Source organism: Gopherus flavomarginatus, chromosome 10 (genome assembly GCF_025201925.1).
Source record: "Gopherus flavomarginatus isolate rGopFla2 chromosome 10, rGopFla2.mat.asm, whole genome shotgun sequence".
In the NCBI taxonomy this organism is placed as follows: Eukaryota; Metazoa; Chordata; order Testudines; family Testudinidae; genus Gopherus; species Gopherus flavomarginatus.
This window is the reverse complement of record NC_066626.1, coordinates 2,720,276-2,740,457: the sequence shown is the minus strand read 5'-3', so window position 1 is coordinate 2,740,457 and position 20,182 is coordinate 2,720,276. Positions and strand designations below refer to the sequence as shown.

At 42.4% G+C, this 20,182-nt stretch overlaps 1 protein-coding gene across 1 annotated transcript in view; it reads right to left on the bottom strand.

Annotated features, from left to right (window-relative positions):
- The window catches only part of TRAF3IP1 (TRAF3 interacting protein 1), a 144,302-nt gene that overhangs the window by 108,318 nt on the left and 15,802 nt on the right, over positions 1-20,182 (bottom strand). Inside the window, exons 4-6 of the mRNA XM_050969446.1 lie at positions 18,020-18,163; positions 17,413-17,895; positions 5,708-5,785 (exon numbers count right to left, since the gene is read on the bottom strand). Coding sequence (XP_050825403.1) covers positions 5,708-5,785; positions 17,413-17,895; positions 18,020-18,163 — 705 coding nt within the window. The remainder of the gene's footprint in view (positions 1-5,707; positions 5,786-17,412; positions 17,896-18,019; positions 18,164-20,182) is intronic.

Genomic DNA, 20,182 nt, shown 5'->3' with positions numbered 1-20,182 from the left:
CCACCAACTTTGGCTAATGCTAGCTAACCCCTTCAGCCACAAATGAATGTCCTTGGACAGAGAATTTTGGCTGGCAAATTGTATAATTTAATGTATGACTTCCATTATATGGAGTGTGAATAAGTGACACCATCAAAAGAGAGTCATTTAGAACTTTAATATTAATGACAAACTCCAAAACAAAGCTCTATGGAACTACTGCATTTCTCCCTCTCAAAGCAGCTGCTTTCTATGATTCAGTAACATTGTTTAAATATATATTCTAGATCATTTCCACACAGAAATTCTCCTCTGAAAGAATGTCATTAGATGTGCCTTAAAGGATGATCCAAATGACCAGTTCCAGAGCAACATAGCTTGTGTAGCAATAAACAGACACCAGAGATGTGGCCAAAAGTGACAGGATATTACAAAATGCTACAGCCAAACGTTTCAACAGTCATCTGTAAAACAGGCCAGACCTTTTCAATGTGTTTTGCCTTAGGGTTCACCGACATCCTATCCATCTTCTGTAGCCACTTTCCCCATAAACAGCACCATATGCTTCAGAAGGTCCACCTAAGGCCTGAGTCCTCTGGCTTTTGTCACAAGTCTTGAAGTTATCTTTATGATCTAAAAAGTCAGTCATGCTATGGAAGTGCCTACCTGAGAACAAAACTACTCAATCTGGACCAAGAGCATACAAAACACAATTTTACTTTCTCTCTTCACAAGCAAGGGGATAAGCAATAATCAGCAAGCATCCATCTTCCAACACACACTGAAGATTGCCTGGCAGATATTATCTGAATGCTTCCTGTTCATTTTTGCTCAGACTAGCTTTACTTTCATTTTAGAAAATGTATTATGGATACCAGGATATCACCACTTGCTAGTGACAGAACAGATTTTCTTTAACAAAGAATATGCAAGAATTTGAAGGCATTTGCCCAGTGCTCAGACTTCTGGAGATAAATAGCAAGAGGAATATTACAAATTCTGAGAAAATCTAGTCTAGAAGTCTAATCTCAAACAAGCCTGGTTAGCAAAATGAGGTCTAAGTGACAGTATACATTAAAAGTGTTAAGACAGACTTCTAAATGAACAAAGCTTTCTTATATGTAGTATTCAAACCACTCAGCTTGAAACACTGCAGGCATCAGAATTGACAGCAGGGAGCCTGTCTCTCCTGCACTTTAAATATCCTCTCTGCTGGTGCCTAGTCAGAAAGGAACAGGAAGGTGCCTGACTTGAATGCAGAGGGGACAGGAGCCCGACCAGACAGAGGGAAAGGAGTAGATTGGGGCAAGAAGCCTGGTAAAACTCAGACTAAAGGTGGGAGGGGAGAGAGAAAATGACTAGGAGCCAGGAGTGGAAACGGATCTGCTGTGTGAGGAGAGAAAACGGTGACTGGCTGGGCAAAGAGATTGGGACGATAAGCCAGGGGTGTGGTGGTATAGACTGAGGGTGGACGAAGAGCCCAGAGAGGGAGCCTGGGAATTGGAACCAGCGTAGGTGAAAGGAGAACAGAACAGATGAGGAGCCAGAGACTAAGGCTGCACAAGGAGACTGCAACTAAGACAAGAAGCATAAGGAGTGGAGACTGGGACAGGATAGTCAAGGAGAACTGGAATGAGGTGAAGAGCCAGGGATGGGGAAAAAGAAATGGTACAGAAACAAGTTGGAAGGGAGAAGGAGAGCAGGCAAAAGGGTCTATGATCACAAGAGTACACTGTCCTCTGCAACCTAAAATGGCACCCAAGATTACTGAGTCTCATCATTCCTCCATGGTCAACAAATATCTGTGAAACCCACTGTGTGTTGCAACCCCCTGCAGTGTCTGATCTACATAGAGAAGGATACAGAGGACTCCCTTAGTTCAAGTGGCAGAGGTCTGTGTGGAGGATCTAAACTGGGGGTTCTCAAACTGGGGGATCATGACCCCTCAGAGGGTCACAAGGTTATTACATGGGGGGGGGGGTCACGAGCTGTCAGCCTCCACCCCAAACCCTGCTTTGCATCCAGCATTTATAATGGTGTTAAATATATTTAAAAGTGTTTTTAATTTATAAGGGGGGGGGGGGCTTGCACTCAGAGGCTTGCTATGTGAAAGTTTGAGAACTACTGACCTAAATGTTCCAACCATGCGGTTGGTGGGTGGCATCAAATTGACACATGGATGGATTTTTTTTTTCAGTTTGGTTTTTCCAGGTGTCTAATAAATCACCACACACTACATTAAAAGAACGTAACACAGGTTGCAAGGTCTAAACATTCAAAAGTTAGGAAGTGCCAGAATTACAGCTGCCCATGCAACCTTAATCTGCCTCCCTTATGCATATGCATTACGATATATAGGCTTTCTGTACATGATCACACACTGCTTTCCCACAGAATCCCTGCCTCTTTCAGTGCTCAGATGGATGGGGCTTTAATTAATGAGCCCCTATTCAATATTTTGTCTTCCCTTCTTTGTTCAATGTGTGGCCCCAGGCCTTATTCACTTCACATTATTCAAACACTGCTCCGATACAGAATTCTTTTCTTCATGGGCTTTTCTGTGGCACTTATTACCATAGTATCTAAGTAGTATCATAGTATCTAAGTGCTTTACAAATGTTCATTTATCTTCACAACTCCTCTCTGAGGTGGTGGTTCCCCATTTTACAGATGGGTAGCTGAGATAGAGAGAGACTAAGATAAAAAATATCCACTAATTTTGGGTGCCCAATATGAAACTACTAAAACCTAATTTTTCAGAGCATAAATATATACGTACATTATGTAGCAATTTATGTATTCAGCCACCATTCCCATTGGCCTCAATTGCAGCTGAGTGCCCAGTACTTCTGCAAATCACATCCCAAGTGTCTCAGATTGGATACCCAGAAAATGAGAAACACGAAGTTAGTAATCACCTGTGAACATTTTGGTTTAAGTGACTTGCCCAGCATCACATAGGAACTCTCTGGCAGAGGTAGGGATAGAATCCAATTTTGGGGGGCAGCATTCAACCACCTTTACTACAAGATAGTTCTTTCTCTTCTTGCCAACTCCTGCCTCACTCACTACACATCTTCCAACTGCTGCAACAAATGAGGTAGGAGTCCTACAGACAGCAGTCTCCTTCACTGCACAACCTGGAGCAGTCTATCCCGTGTACTAAATGTGGAAGGAGTCTCATGGAAAAATCAGTAGGTAATTAAAGACTATAACAATGCACACACACAAGCGAGTCAAAGGCAGGCTGCACTGACCCCTTAATTCTGGCATTTCCTAACTTTTGACTGCTTGAACGTAGCTATGTGTGTGTAATATTGATATAAAAAGATATGAGTAGAAGGCCTGGAAACAGTTTCTCCTACACAGACAAGTCAACAGCAGTAATGCATGCCAACATTAAGTTTCTACTGTCATAATTAGGGGTTTGAAACTGGCAGCAATGCAACTTACTCTACATGTCAAATAAAAGTATCTTTTATCGTATTATGTGCTACATCATGCTATATCAAAAAATAATTATGAATGAAGTATGAGCAGCACAGCCACAAGTATCTTGACAAGCGAAGACTGCTGTGAATCAAACCAAACTCTTACCACTCCCTCTACATAAGGGTTGTTTCAAAATGCACATGACACCATGGAGTTCAATTTTAAAAAGCTAGCATTGAATGTTGAAAATTCAAATAAAGAAACAAGGCAGTAAAATGAGTTAAATACTGCTGTTAAAAACCCCATATGCATACACACACCTGACTTTTGGCCTGATTTTCATTCTTACTTCACCTGTTTTACAGCTGTGAGGCTTAAACGGAGTAACAGCAGTTTAAATCAGGAGCAATTCCATGGAAGTTAATGGAGCTACATTAGTGTACTGCTAGTGCAATATGAGGATCAGTCCCAGTCGAGTAAGATGCTTTTCTCGTTTGTTTCATTTTTGGAATTTCTTCCTAACCACTGTGAGAGAATATCTTAATTCTTTGATTCTAGGGATTCATTAGGAACATCTTCATTCCACTCTCTTCCCCCACAATCCAGTGAGGTGACCATTTCTCATGCATGGGTCTATAGTGCATGTTTTAATCAACTGTAGACAACGCAATGTCTTCTAATACGCACGTGAGTGAAGGAGAAGCATGTCATCTAAAGTGAAGGTAATAAACCAAAATGACCTAGAATAATTCCAGAAAGCACTTAGGACAGGAAGTGGAACTTTACTGCACTATAGTACCTTGTTGTCCTGTGGCACCTTATAGACTAACAGAAGTATTGAAGCATAAGCTTTCATGGGTGAATACGCATACGTCTGATGAAGGGGGTATTCACCCACCAAAGTTTATGCTCCAATACGTCTGTTAGTCTATAAGGTGCCACAGGACTCTGTTGCTTTTTACAGAGCCAGACTAACACGACTACCCCTCTGATCCTAGTACATTGTTGTGGTGCCCAAGAGCACTGCTCTAGTTTGGGATCAGGCTCAGAATTTCCACTAGAAACCCCATTTGCAGGAAGTTTAACTTGGCCTTAACAATTAGCTTCAAATTTAAAACTAGTGCATACGCTCTCAGACCAACTGCCAATATTTTAAAATGTCTGGTTTGATTTTAGTCAAAGAATGACTATAAAAATTTGTCATCTAATGGAGAAGACAACATGATGATGTGAGTAGTCCACAGACTCCTACAGAGATTCCTGCTAGACCTGGCATCCTACCTACTATTTTAATGTTTTTTCTAGTCTCTACTGCTTTACAAAAATATTTTAGCCTCATCTCTAAAGGACTTAGCCACCTGGACCAGTAACTCCCAAAATTGCCTGCAGTCATCAGGAGGCAACAGATGCAGACATAGTGATATCAATAGAAGCTATGGAGGCTCTGCAGCTTCTGTTCAGTTGTGACCACTTGGCTGATAACACAACCTATTTCCTCTTCATCCAATTCTAGCATATCTATGGGGGGAGAGATAGCTCAGTGGTTTGAGCATTGACTTGGTAAACCCAGGATTGTGAGTTCAATCCTTGAGGGGGCCATTTAGGGATTGGTCCTGCTTTGAGCAGGGGGTTGGGCTACATGATCTACTGAGGTCCCTTCCAACCCTAATAATCTAGGATATCATCATGAATGGTGGATAGATGCAAAAAAGAGCAATGGGTGCCACTGAAGGTGGCAATGGAAAGAAAAATAATTGCACATTGTCCCTTTTAAGAAAAGCTGAAGGTCAACTAAACTGGATTCCAAGCAGGTTCAACTCCAAACGTCTGCTTAGTTGAAGGTTTCCCCATTGCCACTATGTCACAGGAGAATCTGTTGGCTGCAAGAAGGCACCTGAGTCCTCAGCACCAATGACACCCCAACAGCAACAGACTCTCATTAAAAAGCCAGCTTGCTGGATGCTGGAGCATCCCCAAAACTAGGCCCAGAGTGATATACCTGCTTTAGCATCCCACAAACTTTATATTAATCTAAAACAATTGAAAAAAAATCACTGCAATCCTCAGGTAACAGACTCCCATAGGTGCTGGAACTAGGGGTGCTGCTGCACCCCCTGGCTTAAAGTGGTTTCCATTATATACAGAGTTTACACTTTGGTTCAATGGCTCTCAACCCCCAACTATAAAAATTGTTCCATCTCCACTGCAGACTCCCAGAGCTCAGTATGAGTTAATATATTCTAAAACTTTAAACAGACAGCTTGACAGAGCTTTTGTATTGCTTTGCAATACTTACCTCTTTACCTGGCTCAGTCTTGGTGTCTTTAGAAGATCTCTCTGTTTTCTTAGGTAAAGTATCCTCAGATCCTGTGGACTGAAGAGAAACAGCTGCTATATATCTAACAATTGAGATACTTAATATCAATATATGACCTACATTAAGCCACTTAAAAGGAAAAACCTTAATGATAAAAATCAATGCACAGTAATGCTGAGTGTAATAATGAGGCAAATTTCTTATCGGTCTTCTTTTAACTGATATCCCCTAGCCATTACTGGTGTAAGGGTCACCCTTAGGACAAAGGGAGTTCTCTGATGGTGTGGAGTTTTGGTGGAGTGCAGTGCCTGTATAAAACCCCAGATGGCACCACACACCGAAGTATGCTTCCGCTGATAACAAACAAGTAAACCTTTTAAGATGTCACCTTTTCTGAGCAATCCCAGAGGGAAAATAATCCTCCAGACTGGGGGGACATGTGTCTGTAAATTATCTTCTCTCATACAAAAATTAACCTGTTCTCACACTCCAGATGTCCCCTAATCTGGAGTCACTATTGGCAAATGGCAAGTAGTGGAAGAAAAACAGAAGCTAGGAAAGATTTAAAGAAAGTTAGCCGGACCCAGCATCCAGAAAGCCACAGCTTGAGTGATGAAGTGAAAAACAATGAGGAGATGGAACTTAACACAGTTACGAGTTCTAGACAAGAGAAGACCACATACAGGGAGTAATGACTGGGAATATGTCCCTTGTCTGAGAGAGAACTAACAAGTGTGTGATCCATTACAGATTCACAGATTCCAAGGCCAAACAGGACCAATAGAAGACAGGCCAGAGGACTTCCCCAAATTAATTCCTAGAGCAGATTTTTTAGAAAGAAACCTAATCTTGATTTAAAAGTTCCCAGTGAGGGAGAATCCACCACAGTCCTTGGTAAATTGTTCCAGTGGTTAGTTACCCTCAACGTTAAATATGTACACCTTATTTCCAGCCTGAATCTGTCCAGCTTCAACTTCCATTCACTGGATATTATACCTTTCTCTGCTAGACTGAAGAGCCCATTATTAAATATTTGTTCCCTTGTAGGTACTTATAGACTGTAATCAAGTCACCTCTTAACCTTCTCTTTGTTAAGTGCTAAATAGATTGAACTCCATGAGTCTATTACTATAAGGCATGTTTTCTAATCTTTTAATTAGAGCTGTCAAGCGATTCAAAAAATTAATCGTGATTAATCACACTGATAAACAACAATAGAATACAATTTATTCAAATATTTTTGGATGTTTTCTACATTTTCAAATATATTGATTTCAATTACAACACAGAATACAAAGTGTACAGCAATTCATACAGCTCACTTTATATTTATTTTTCATTACAAGTATTTGCACTGTAAAAAACAAAAGAAATAGTATTTTTTAATTCACCTATCACGAGTACTGTAGTGCAATCTCTGTATCATGAAAGTTGAACTTACAAATGTAGACTTATGGACCAAAAAAACTGCATTCAAAAATAAAACAAAGTAAAATTTTAGAGCCTGCAAGTCCACTCAGTCCTACTTCTTGTTCAGTCAGTCACTCAGATGAACAAGTTTGTTTACATTTGCAGGAGATAATGCTGCATGCTTGTTGTTTACAATGTCACCAGAAATACTATTTTTGTTTATAATTTTACAGTGCAAATATTTAGAATAAAAAAATAATATACATTTTGATTTCAATTACAACACACAATACAATATATATATGAAAATGTAGAAAAACATCCAAAATATTTACTAATTTTCAATTGGCATACTATTGTTTAACAGTGTGATTAAAACTACAATTAATTTTTTTAATCGTGATTATTTTTTTTGAGTTAATCACGTGAATTAACAGTCCTACTTTTAATCATTCTTGTGGTCCTTCTCTGAACCTTCTTACATTTGTCAACATCCTTCTTGAATTATGGACATCAAAACTGGACACAGTATTCCAGCAGCAGCTGCACCATTGCCAATATAGTAGTAAAATAACATTTCTACTCCTGACTGAGATTCCTCTGTTTACGCAGCCAAGGATTTCACTAGCCCTTTTGGCCACAGCATCAGACTGGAAGCTCATGTTCATGTTCAGACTGGAAGCTCACTGTCAACTACCATCCCTAAATCTTTTTCAGAGTCACTGCATCCCAGGATAGAGTCTCTCATCTTGCTAGTATGGCCTGCATTCTTTGTTCCTAGATGTATACATTCACATTTAGCCATATTAAAATGCCATATTGTTTGAACAGGACTGCTTGGTAACCTGGGTGCAAACGATCTGTATCAGTGACCTGTCCCCATGATTATTTACTTGTCCCCAATTTTTGTCTTATCTGCAAACTTTATCAGTGATAAAATAGCATAGCGCTGAGAACTAATTCCTCTGGGACCCCACTAGAAACGCACATATTGGATGATGATTCCCCATTTTGAGACCTATCAGTCAACTTTTAAGCTATTTAATGTGTACCATATTGACTTTATTTCATTCTAGTTTTTAAATCAAAACGTCATGCGGTACAAGTCACATGACTTACAGAAGTCTATTACATCAACACTATTACTTTCATCAACCAAACTTGTAATCGGATCAAAAAGATCTATCAAGTTAGCTTGACAGGATCTGATTTCCATAAACGCATGTTGATTGGCATCTAGTAATGGAGCAATACTATTGTTAGGATTCTTTTTGTTCCTAATATACTTTAAAAACTCCTTACTGTCCTTAACTCTGCCAACAATAGATTTCTCCTTGTGTCCCTTGGCACCCCACATAAATTTTCCACAGTTCCTGTATTTATATTCATTGGTATATAGGTAATTAAAGAACTTATTCTTTTCATGTCATTTGGTTCCTTACGTCCTGCCGGACATAATACCCACGCAGGAGGGAAATGGCTTGATGCTGGTGGACTTCCTTTCAGCCCTCCCAGCAAGAGCAAAGTTGGAACCAAGCAAACGAGTCTAAAGACAGCCAGCAACAAGAAAGAAAGGCCAAATGGGCCAAGCTTTTACACTAACTGCCCTACTGCCATTCAGAAAAGCAAAAGCCAATTTGATGATCAGGAAGTACAATACAGAACCTAATGGCTCTGTAATAACCTTAGTCCCAGATTTGGACCTTAGCGTCCAAAATATGGGGGTTAGCATGAAAACCTCCAAGCTTAGTTACCAGCTTGGACCTGGTACCTGCTGCCACCACCCAAAAAATTAGAGTGTTTTGGGGCACTCTGGTCCCCCTGAAAAACCTTTCCTGGGGACCCCAAGACCCAAATCCCTTGAGTCTCACAACAAAGGGAAATAATCCTTTTTCCCTTCCCCCCTCCAGGTGCTCCTGGAGAGATACACAGACACAAGCTCTGTGAAACTACACAGAGAGACTCCCCCTCTCTGTTCCCAATCCTGAAAACAAAAAGTACTTTCCTATTCCCCTAGAGGGAATGCAAAATCAGGCTAGCGATCCAACACACAAATCTCCCCTTGATTTCTTCCTCCCACCAATTCCCTGGTGAGTACAGACTCAATTTCCCTGAAGTAAAGAAAAACTCCAACAGGTCTTAAAAGAAAGCTTTATATAAAAAGAAAGAAAAATAAGTACAAATGTTCTCTCTGTATTAGATGATACAACACAGGGTCAATTGCTTAAAAGAATATTGAATAAACAGCCTTATTCAAAAGAATACAAATCAAAGCACTCCAGCACTTATATTCATGCAAATACCAAAGAAAAGAAACCATAGAACTTACTATCTGATCTCTTTGTCCTTACACTTAGAAACAGAAGACTAGAAAGTAGAACTACTTCTCCAAAGCTCAGAGAAAGCAGGCAGCCAGAAAACAAAGACAAAAACACTCAGTTCCCTCCACCCAAAGTTGAAAAAATCCGGTTTCCTGATTGGTCCTCTGGTCAGGTGCTTCAGGTGAAAGAGACATTAACCCTTAGCTATCTGTTTATGACACGCCCCCCAAATTGCAGACAGTGGGGAAGCTCACTGGCGGCGATTTCCTTCTAGAACTTGAAAATAAACAGATTAATACAACACATACACCTTTACATATACTCCTAAGTATATAACTAACAGACTTCTACATTTTAAGAACACTTTTTAACTACTGAATTATGGGAAACTCTCACGGGAGAGTGCATCAGCAACTTTATTAGAAGCTCCTGTGATGTGTTGAATTTCAAAATCAAAATCTTGGAGAGCTAAACTCCAACGAAGAAGTTTCTTGTTGTTCCCCTTGGCAGTATGAAGCCACTTTAGTGCAGCATGGTCAGTTTGTAGTTGGAACCGCCGTCCCCAAACATATGGGCGTAGCTTTCCAGGGCGTACACAATGGCATAGCATTCCTTTTCACTGACTGACCAGTGACTTTCCCTCTCAGACAGTTTCTTACTGAGAAACACGACAGGATGGAAGTTGTGATCTGTTGCTTCCTGCATGAGCACTGCTCCTATACCACGCTCAGATGCATCTGTGGTTACTAGGAATGGCTTGTCAAAGTCCGGGGCCCTGAGCACAGGGTCAGACATGAGCGTTGCCTTAAGTTGGGTAAAGGCCTTTTGACACTCATCAGTCCACTTAACTGCATTTGGCTGGGTCTTTTTGGTCAGGTCGGTCAGTGGGGCAGCGATTTGGCTGTAGTGGGGTACAAATCGCCTGTAGTATCCGGCCAAGCCTAAGAAGGATTGGACCTGCTTCTTGGACCGTGGGACAGGCCACTTTTGGATAGCATCCACCTTGGCCTGTAGGGGGTTTATGGTTCCTCGACCCACCTGGTGCCCCAGGTAAGTCACTCTGTTTTGGCCTATTTGACACTTTTTGGCCTTAACAGTTAGTCCTGCCTGCCTGATGCGCTCAAAGACCTTTTCCAGGTGTAGTAGGTGTTCGGGCCAGGAGTCTGAAAAAATGGCCACATCATCGAGGTAGGCAACTGCAAATTCTCCCAGTCCAGCTAGTAGACCATCTACCAGCCTCTGGAAGGTTGCGGGTGCATTTCGAAGGCCGAAAGGAAGGACATTGAATTCATACACCCCCGCATGGGTGACGAATGCTGACCTCTCCTTGGCAGGTTCATCTAGCGGTACTTGCCAGTACCCCTTGGTTAAGTCTATTGTAGAGATGAACTGGGCACGTCCCAACTTCTCCAATAGCTCATCGGTACGTGGCATTGGATAGTTGTCCGGACGAGTTACAGCATTTAGCTTACGGTAGTCCACGCAAAAGCGTATTTCCCCATCTGGTTTGGGTACCAGAACCACTGGAGATGCCCATGCACTGGTAGATGAGCGGATTATACCCATCTGTAGCATGTTCTGGATCTCCCGTTCTATAGCGGCTTGGGCATGAGGAGACACTCGGTAGGGTGGGGTTCTGATTGGGTGAGCATTACCTGTATCAATGGAGTGGTATGCCCGTTCAGTCCGTCCTGGGGTGGCTGAGAACAATGGGGCGAAGCTAGTGCACAGCTCCTTGATTTGTTGCCGCTGCAGACGTTCCAGGGTGGTTGAGAGGTTCACCTCTTCCACGCCACCGTCTTTTTTCCCGTCGTAGTAGACACCGTCAGGCCACTCAGCATCCTCTCCCTGGACTGTAAACTGACAAACCTGTAAGTCTCTGGAATAGAAAGGCTTGAGAGAATTAACATGGTACACTTTAGGCTGTAGTGAGGAATTGGGAAATGCTATGAGGTAGTTTACAGCTCCCAGGCGCTCTTGGACCGTGAAGGGCCCTTCCCATGATGCTTCCATCTTATGGGCCTGTTGCGCCTTCAAGACCATAACCTGGTCTCCTACCTTGAAGGACCGATCTCTGGCATGTCTGTCATACCAGGCCTTTTGCTCTTCTTGAGCATCCTTTAGGTTCTCTTTAGCAAGGGCTAAAGATTGTCAGAGGGTGCTTTGTAGGTTGCTTACAAAGTCCAGAATGTTAGTTCCTGGAGAAGGCGTAAACCCCTCCCATTGCTGTTTCACCAACTGTAATGGCCCCTTAACCTCGTGACCATACACAAGTTCAAATGGTGAAAACCCTAAACTGGGATGTGGTACAGCCCTGTAGGCAAACAGCAACTGCTGCAACACTAGGTCCCAATTATTGGAGAATTCGTTGATGAATTTTCGTATCATGGCCCCCAAAGTTCCATTGAACCTTTCAACCAGGCCATTGGTTTGATGGTGGTACGGGGTGGCAACCAAGTGATTCACCCCATGAGTTTCCCACAGTTTTTCCATGGTCCCTGCCAGGAAATTAGACCCTGAATCTGTAAGGATGTCAGAGGGCCAACCTACCCTGGCAAAGATGTCTGTTAGGGCCAGGCACACAGTGTTAGCCCTGGTGTTGCCTAGAGCGACTGCTTCTGGCCATCGGGTAGCAAAGTCCACTAAAGTCAGTACGTACTGCTTTCCTCTGGGCGTCTTTTTTGGGAAAGGGCCCAGAATATCCACAGCTACTCGCTGAAATGGGACCTCAATTATGGGGAGTGGCTGGAGCGGGGCCTTGACCTGGTCTTGAGGCTTTCCCACTCTTTGGCATACCTCACAAGACCGGACATACTTGGCAACGTCCTTGCCCATCCCCTCCCAGTGGAATGACTTCCCCAACCGGTCCTTGGTTCGGTTCACCCCAGCATGGCCACTGGGATGATCATGGGCTAAGCTTAAGAGCTTCCCCCGGTACTTAGTTGGAACCACCAACTGTTTTTGCGGCTGCCATTCTTCCCGGTGTCCACCAGAAAGAATTTCCTTGTACAAAAGTCCTTGGTCTATAACAAACCGGGATCGATTAGAAGAGCTGAGAGGCGGTGGGGTGCTCCGTGCCGCTGCCCAAGCTTTCTGAAGGCTGTCATCCGCTTCCTGCTCAGCCTGGAACTGTTCCCTTGAGGCTGGGGTCACCAGTTCTTCCTCAGACTGTGGACTTGGGCTTGGTCCCTCTGGAAGCGATGTAGGTGATGGGGTTGTTTCCGTTGCTGGTGTACCGCTCTCCGCTGGTGCACCTGAGGGTATTTCAGGCTCTGGCTGAGCCTTTTGGGTATGGCTGTCTTGTGCTTCTGCCAGTTTTGGCTCGCTGGCGCCCTCTGGCGTTGAGTTTGAAGATGTAGTTGCACTTGCTGGTGCTGGTTGTTGTTCCAGTTCCGGGCCTGGGACTGGAGATGCTGTGGCTGTTTCAGTGGTAGGCATGGAATCCGGGTCCACTACCTCTGTCTGGGTCTCTGGTAACACAGACGGGGCCTCTGTGGACGGTTCAGGAACAGGAATGGGTCTGGAAGCTTGCCTGGTTTGGCTACGTGTAACCATTCCCACTCTCTTGGCCCGCCTCACCTGGTTGGCCAAGTCTTCCCCCAGTAGCATGGGGATAGGATAATTGTCCTAGACTGCAAAAGTCCACATTCCTGACCAGCCTTTGTACTGGACAGGCAGTTGAGCTGTAGGCAAGTCTACAGCTTGTGACATGAAGGGGTAAATTGTAACTTTGGCCTTTGGGTTGATGAATTTGGGGTCAACGAAGGATTGGTGGATAGCTGACACTTGTGCCCCCGTGTCTCTCCACGCAGTAACCTTCTTTCCGCCCACTCTCAAATTTTCCCTTCGCTCCAAGGGTATTTGAGAGGCATCCGGGCCTGGGGATCTTTGGTGTGATGGTGGTGTAATGAATTGCACTCGCATGGTGTTCTTGGGACACTTGGCCTTGATATGTCCCAGTTCATTACACTTAAAGCATCTTCCATCTGATGGGTCACTGGGCCGAGGTGAGTTACTGGAGACTGGTGAGGTTGAAGGGTAGGGTATCTGTGGCTTTACTTGGGTGGTATGTGGGGTCTTTGGCTGTCCTCGGTTGTAGGGTTTATGGTCTGTGTGCCCCCTGGGGTAATCGTTCCCCTTGACAGTAGCTTTCTTGCTTTCTGCCAGTTCCATCCATTTGGCTCCAATCTCCCCCGCCTCAGCGATATTCTTGGGGTTTCCATCTTGTATGTACCGCGTGATGTCTTCAGGAACACCATCCAAGAACTGCTCCATTTGTATGAGGAGGTTCAGTTCTTCCAAGGTTTGAATGTTGTTTCCTGTTAGCCAGGCCTCATAGTTTTTTGCAATGTAGTAGGCGTGTTTGGGAAATGACTCCTCTGGTTTCCACTTTTGGTTTCTGAAACGCCGACGGGCATGATCTGGGGTTATCCCCATCCTGTATCTGGCCTTGGTTTGAAAAAGTTTATAGTCATTCATTTGGTGCTTAGGCATTTCAGCTGCCACCTCTGCTAAAGGTCCACTGAGCTGTGACCTCAATTCTACCATGTACTGGTCTTCGGGAATGCTGTACCCAAGACAGGCTCTTTCAAAATTTTCCAAGAAGGCCTCGGTGTCATCACCTGCCTTGTAGGTGGGAAATTTCCTGTGCTGTGGAGCAATATTTGGCACCGGGTTGTTAGGGTTGGCTGGCACATGCAGCCCAGCTTTTGCCAATTCCAGTTCATGTTTTCTCTGTTTTTCCTTCTCTTCATTCTCTTTTTGTTGTTTTTTCCATTTCTTTTTGTTGTTTTTCCATTTCTTTTTGGTGCTTTTCCATTTCTCGGCGGTGCTTTTCCATTTCTCGGCGGTGGGCCACCTCTTCTTCTTCTAGTTTTCTTTTGTGTGCTGCCTCTTGGGCTGCCTGTTCTCTTTGGAAGGCTGCCTCTTTGATCTGTTCTTCTCTTTCTTTCATCTCCATCTCTTTTTGTTTTATTTCCAGTTGTCGCCTGTGTTCAGCTTCTTTGATTTGCTCTTCGGCGTCAATTTTTGCCTTAGAAGTCATGATTCCTGTTTTCTTGTGTTGGGGTGCCCTCCGGTGTTTATCTTCTGCACTGCAGGTTCTCTGTTGCCTCCTGAAGTCTGCCTAGCAACAGTGCCTTTAGCTAATTTTCCTTTTCTCTCTCTAGCTAATGTTCAATGAAGGGAAACCAGAAAAACCACTTTATTTGCATGCCTATAAGTGCTGGTACTTGACTCCTAATGGGAGGGCTATTGCATGACAAAAGACCCTTAACATGCAAGCCACAAACTGCGAGAGAGAGCAGAAAAAAAAAATTCTCTCTGGTTCCCTTTTAAAACCAACTGCTTCTCTCTGCTAAAAAGCCCTTAGCAGAGAAAAGAAAAATATAATATTTCTACTGGCTTCTGGATTCTGTATCCCACCGCTGCCACCATGTAATAACCTTAGTCCCAGATTTGGACCTTAGCGTCCAAAATATGGGGGTTAGCATGAAAACCTCCAAGCTTAGTTACCAGCTTGGACCTGGTACCTGCTGCCACCACCCAAAAAATTAGAGTGTTTTGGGGCACTCTGGTCCCCCTGAAAAACCTTTCCTGGGGACCCCAAGACCCAAATCCCTTGAGTCTCACAACAAAGGGAAATAATCCTTTTTCCCTTCCCCCCTCCAGGTGCTCCTGGAGAGATACACAGACACAAGCTCTGTGAAACTACACAGAGAGACTCCCCCTCTCTGTTCCCAATCCTGAAAACAAAAAGTACTTTCCTATTCCCCTAGAGGGAATGCAAAATCAGGCTAGCGATCCAACACACAAATCTCCCCTTGATTTCTTCCTCCCACCAATTCCCTGGTGAGTACAGACTCAATTTCCCTGAAGTAAAGAAAAACTCCAACAGGTCTTAAAAGAAAGCTTTATATAAAAAGAAAGAAAAATAAGTACAAATGTTCTCTCTGTATTAGATGATACAACACAGGGTCAATTGCTTAAAAGAATATTGAATAAACAGCCTTATTCAAAAAGAATACAAATCAAAGCACTCCAGCACTTATATTCATGCAAATACCAAAGAAAAGAAACCATAGAACTTACTATCTGATCTCTTTGTCCTTACACTTAGAAACAGAAGACTAGAAAGTAGAACTACTTCTCCAAAGCTCAGAGAAAGCAGGCAGCCAGAAAACAAAGACAAAAACACTCAGTTCCCTCCACCCAAAGTTGAAAAAATCCGGTTTCCTGATTGGTCCTCTGGTCAGGTGCTTCAGGTGAAAGAGACATTAACCCTTAGCTATCTGTTTATGACAGGCTCAAATTAAGGTATCATGGAGGAGGTGGGATTTCCACAAAGACCTGATGTTATCAAGGCTTTCTAGGACCTAGTAGCATTCAGCTATTTTACCACTAGGGGATTTAAGTGCTAACGGTCCCATGTCAGTGTTCCTCAAACAAGGGGTCTCTACCCACAAGTGGGTCGTGGGAAGGTTGTAGATGGGTCACAGGGCCCTAAGCAAATGTACATTTCTCCCCACTCCAAGCACAGCAACCTGACACGCGGCGTAACCATTGGACGACAAAGCCAGTCCCATGAGACAGGAGCCACCTCTGCAGGCTGAGTGCAGGAAAGGCTCATTATCCATCCCCCACCTCCTCCAGGGCATCCCCTCTATACCTGGCTGGGATCAGGGTTGCAGTGCTGGGATGGAAGGTGCATATATGTAATGGTGAGTGGCAAAAGACAAAATGCAGTTGGTGGGTCACATCAGTAAAAAGTTTGAGAACCACTGTCATGTGTTATTCCTTCTGGAGAAACTTAAACTTCAGAGGGAACATTTCTTCTAATGGCACTCCAAGAGGGTGTTGGTGTGTAATTGGAGTAGATGGTGTAATAGTTAAATCTCCACTCTCTTCATAAATTTTGTTTTTTTTCACAAAAACATCAGGATATCTACCACTGGCAATTACATGGACTGATTTATTGGTGAGAAGAGAATCAGCTCAAGAGAGTCAGGCCTGTAAAGACAGTCACCGTTGTCAGATCCAGGAAAGAAGCAACCTGGAGTACATTTTTGTCCCTGACACAGTAGTAGCAGCTGAAAGATTTCCTGACTGAGGACCAGAAGTAAACAATCTAGAATGTGCAATAGCCCAGAGAAAAAAATATGTTATAAATCAGAGGCGGCAGCTATTGGTCTGTGTTTTGCAGTTTAATAATGAAAGCCCTTTCCCCCCAGCAATCATTTTAGACAAAAGAGAAAGTAGTACCCTCCTTCTGCATATCTGAGTTGTTGCAGGACTGTTTCTTTACTGAGACTATACTGCTACTGTCTACAAGGACTCCAATATAGAACAAAAATATTTTCAACAGCTGCCATTTGTAGGGAGGATGCTGGTTATGTGGTCGCTTCCAGGACTCAGATGCCCAAGATCCCCTTAGCTAGACCACACAATGCTTCAAATCAGATGCAAGGAGTTCCCACCACCTTCAAGGTTTTGATATGCTCCAAGATGCTTTTTGCTGGATGCCATTTACAAAAGCTGTGAAAAGGCTAGTACAAAGGACATAGTCTTTTCAAGCATCAATAAACAGAATCCAGGATCCACGCTACAGCCCCTGGAGCTGCCTCTGCAAGGCAGCATTCAGCTGGAGGCATGCAGAGCGTGTATGTGTGCATGTAATCACAATCCATGTTAAGTGCTACAAAAAAGGAAGGGAGAGAGGAAAGGGATTTTGAAGACAGGAAAGAGTCTCCATTATTTTTAATTCAATGAAGCACGCAGGTTTTTGCTTAGTGAAAACAAAGGCACTTAAGAATCGTTAAATTAACCACAGACAACCAAGAATGCCAGATGAAGATATGTGCAAACGTGATATAAAGACACAGACTCAATCAATACCACAGGGATGAGAGCACGTTAGTAAGGGACCTTTTTTTCCAAAAAGAGTGTTTGTTTTACCTTTTTTTCTGCTTTATCCGTTCCTTGTTCTTTCAAGCGTTCCCCATCTTTGCCTCGTTCCCTTCGTCTGTCCCTCTCTCTCTCTTTCCCCCTATCTTTGTCTCTCTCACGGTCTTTGTCCCTGCCCTTCTCTTTGTCCCTTTCTTTCAATTTTTCCTTTTCTTTTCCTCCTTCATGCTTTCTTTCCTTTTCCTGTCCTTTGTCATGTTCCAGATCTTTTTCTCGTTCCATCTCTCTTTTTTCTTTGTCTCTACTTTTTTCTGTTTCTCTTCCTTGTTTGGATGTTCTGTTTTTGCTTTTCTCTCTTTCATGTTTTTCACCTTCTCTAAAATTGTCTGCTTCAAGGTCTTTGTGCCTGTCTTCTTTATCTTTATGCTTGTCTCTCTCCTTTTCTTTTTGTTTCTTCTCTTCTTCTTTCAACTCTTCTCTAGGTTTTCTGTCTTGGCTTGTACTTCTATCTTTTATTTCATTGTCCCCTCTACCCTAAAAATAGAGTATAAAGTAATATTAAGCTATAGCACAAGCCAGTTCCATTACACCATATTTATCATCCCAAAATATTTCTAGTTGTAGTCCCTTTTCCCCCCAGAAATGCAGCAAAGCCCACCTCTTTATCCTTATGGCTTTTCTGTTCTTCTGCCCTGGATTCTCTGTTTTCTTTATCTTGAGATTTAGAAGTAGATGGAGGCTTTCCTTTGATATCAGCTTTCTCCCCAGCAAGCACCCTCTTCACAGCATCATCACTGGACAACTGTAGAGAAGATTAAACCCACTGAAAATTAGCCTGTGTTACTTTATTAAATGCAATCTGCATTTCTAATTCTGCAGTTCCCAGGATGATTTTTATGAAATCTTATGTTTTATGCTTCTCCTTTCATTCAAAGACAATACACTGATTTAAGTCAACTGCTTTCTTGTGCCTCTTTTTTAATAATTTGACTGTATCCAGCAAAGCTATCCACATATTGTGATTTTCTATTAATATTACATGTTTCCAATGTTAATTAGTCTCATTACTACATTTTTTACCTTTTATCTATAATAGTAACATGGATTATTTTGAAAGTACCTACCATATTATGACTGCTACACTGGTTAAACATTCCTAACCTTACAATGCCACATTTAGACATACTCTGATGTGGCTCCATTTTAACCATCAGATTGTTTCATTTTAAAGAAAGCATTTTTTTTAAAAAACGTTAGGAAACCTATACTGAGGAGGACTTCCAACAGAATTTAGTGACCATGTTAAAAGAAGCCCTCAAGTGTCCCGTTAAATTTGATTCAGCTTTGAAAACTACTAAGCAAACAATTTTTACCAGTCCATTTGGGTGGCTGCTAAAGTCAAGTCTCAGTTTCTGCACAACGATGGCCATAAGTTCTGTTATACCAAGATATGAGTATATATACTGAGGTGACCATACCCTTAGGAATTTTTCGGCTAAACCTTGCTCCTCCTGAAAGAGAACTGGATTTTTAAGATCACTGGAACTGCTTTTGCCCCTCATGATAACTCAGTACAGAGGAGTCAGGCACCCGGGCTACTCTGATTCCCTCTTCGTGTACAATTGGAAAAGGATGAATTTTTGTGGGTTTGCGTATTCAGTCACTAGCATCTGAACAACATTAGTGACATTGGCCGCATTTACAGAAACAGTAAACAGCATGAGATTAGCACTAAAAGTCTGAATCTAAACAGCACTGAGACCAGACGATCCTTTGCACACAATAGACCAAGTTTGATATTTTCACAATCATAAAAATCAATAGGATAATTATCTCAATCCATTAGTTTCAGTCGACTGAGACTACTTTCAGGATATTGGATCTTGTCAAAAATTCCCAAGGAAATTCAGGGTCAAGAACATTATCTAAGCAATCCAAAGCCTGTTTCCTAGATTCTCCCTCCCTAATTTCAAACAAGAAAGAAGCCAATGCAATTGTTTTATCGAAAAGCTATGGGAAGGGCTCACATGCAATATGAACTTCAAAAACTACTGGATTACCAAAAATCAATTTGAATCATCCTCATGTACAATCCTTCAACACTACAGTGTTTTATAATAACGTCCCTAAATACTTCACTATTATTACCCCAAGTGTTTTGGGCCATTAATATAGTATTTTCTTTTATGAAAGGGAAGAACTCTGCAGGAGAATAGAACCTGTCCGTCTGTTCTTGTTCAGATCACTGATCACACTGAGGCTATGATCAAGCAGGGCATCAGTGGATAAAGAGCTCAAGAAGATTAGTCTTTTATTTCAAAAGCTTCACAGTGACTATAAGCAAAAAACAGGAATACAACAGGCTATATTAAAGGCAACAGTTGTTTTAAAACCCATGAGTTTCCAAGGTTACTAAGACAAGGGATCTGTCTCCAGTGCCGCTTTTTTGCATACTTGGAGGAAAGAGTGGCTTCTTTACAGTAAGAACCTTCATTTGCGATTTTAAAAGGTTGAAAGATTTTGAAAAATAGATGCCTAAAGATATGCTCATCAACTCATTTAGGTGCATAAATGGCCCAATGGTACACTGAAAATCTGGTCATTCCTACTGAGAAAATGCTTGTGGATTCTGTTGTAATTAAACCAAAGAGTATTCCATGTTCCCCTAATATGGTGATGATATAGCCAAAGTTTATGGGCCAGATCCTCAATTTATATGAACAGCTCAACTGATTCCCATGGAGTTCCAATGCTTTACATCAGTTAAGGATCAGGCCATATGTACTTTTAGTCATGTTATATTGCAGTTAACACAACAATA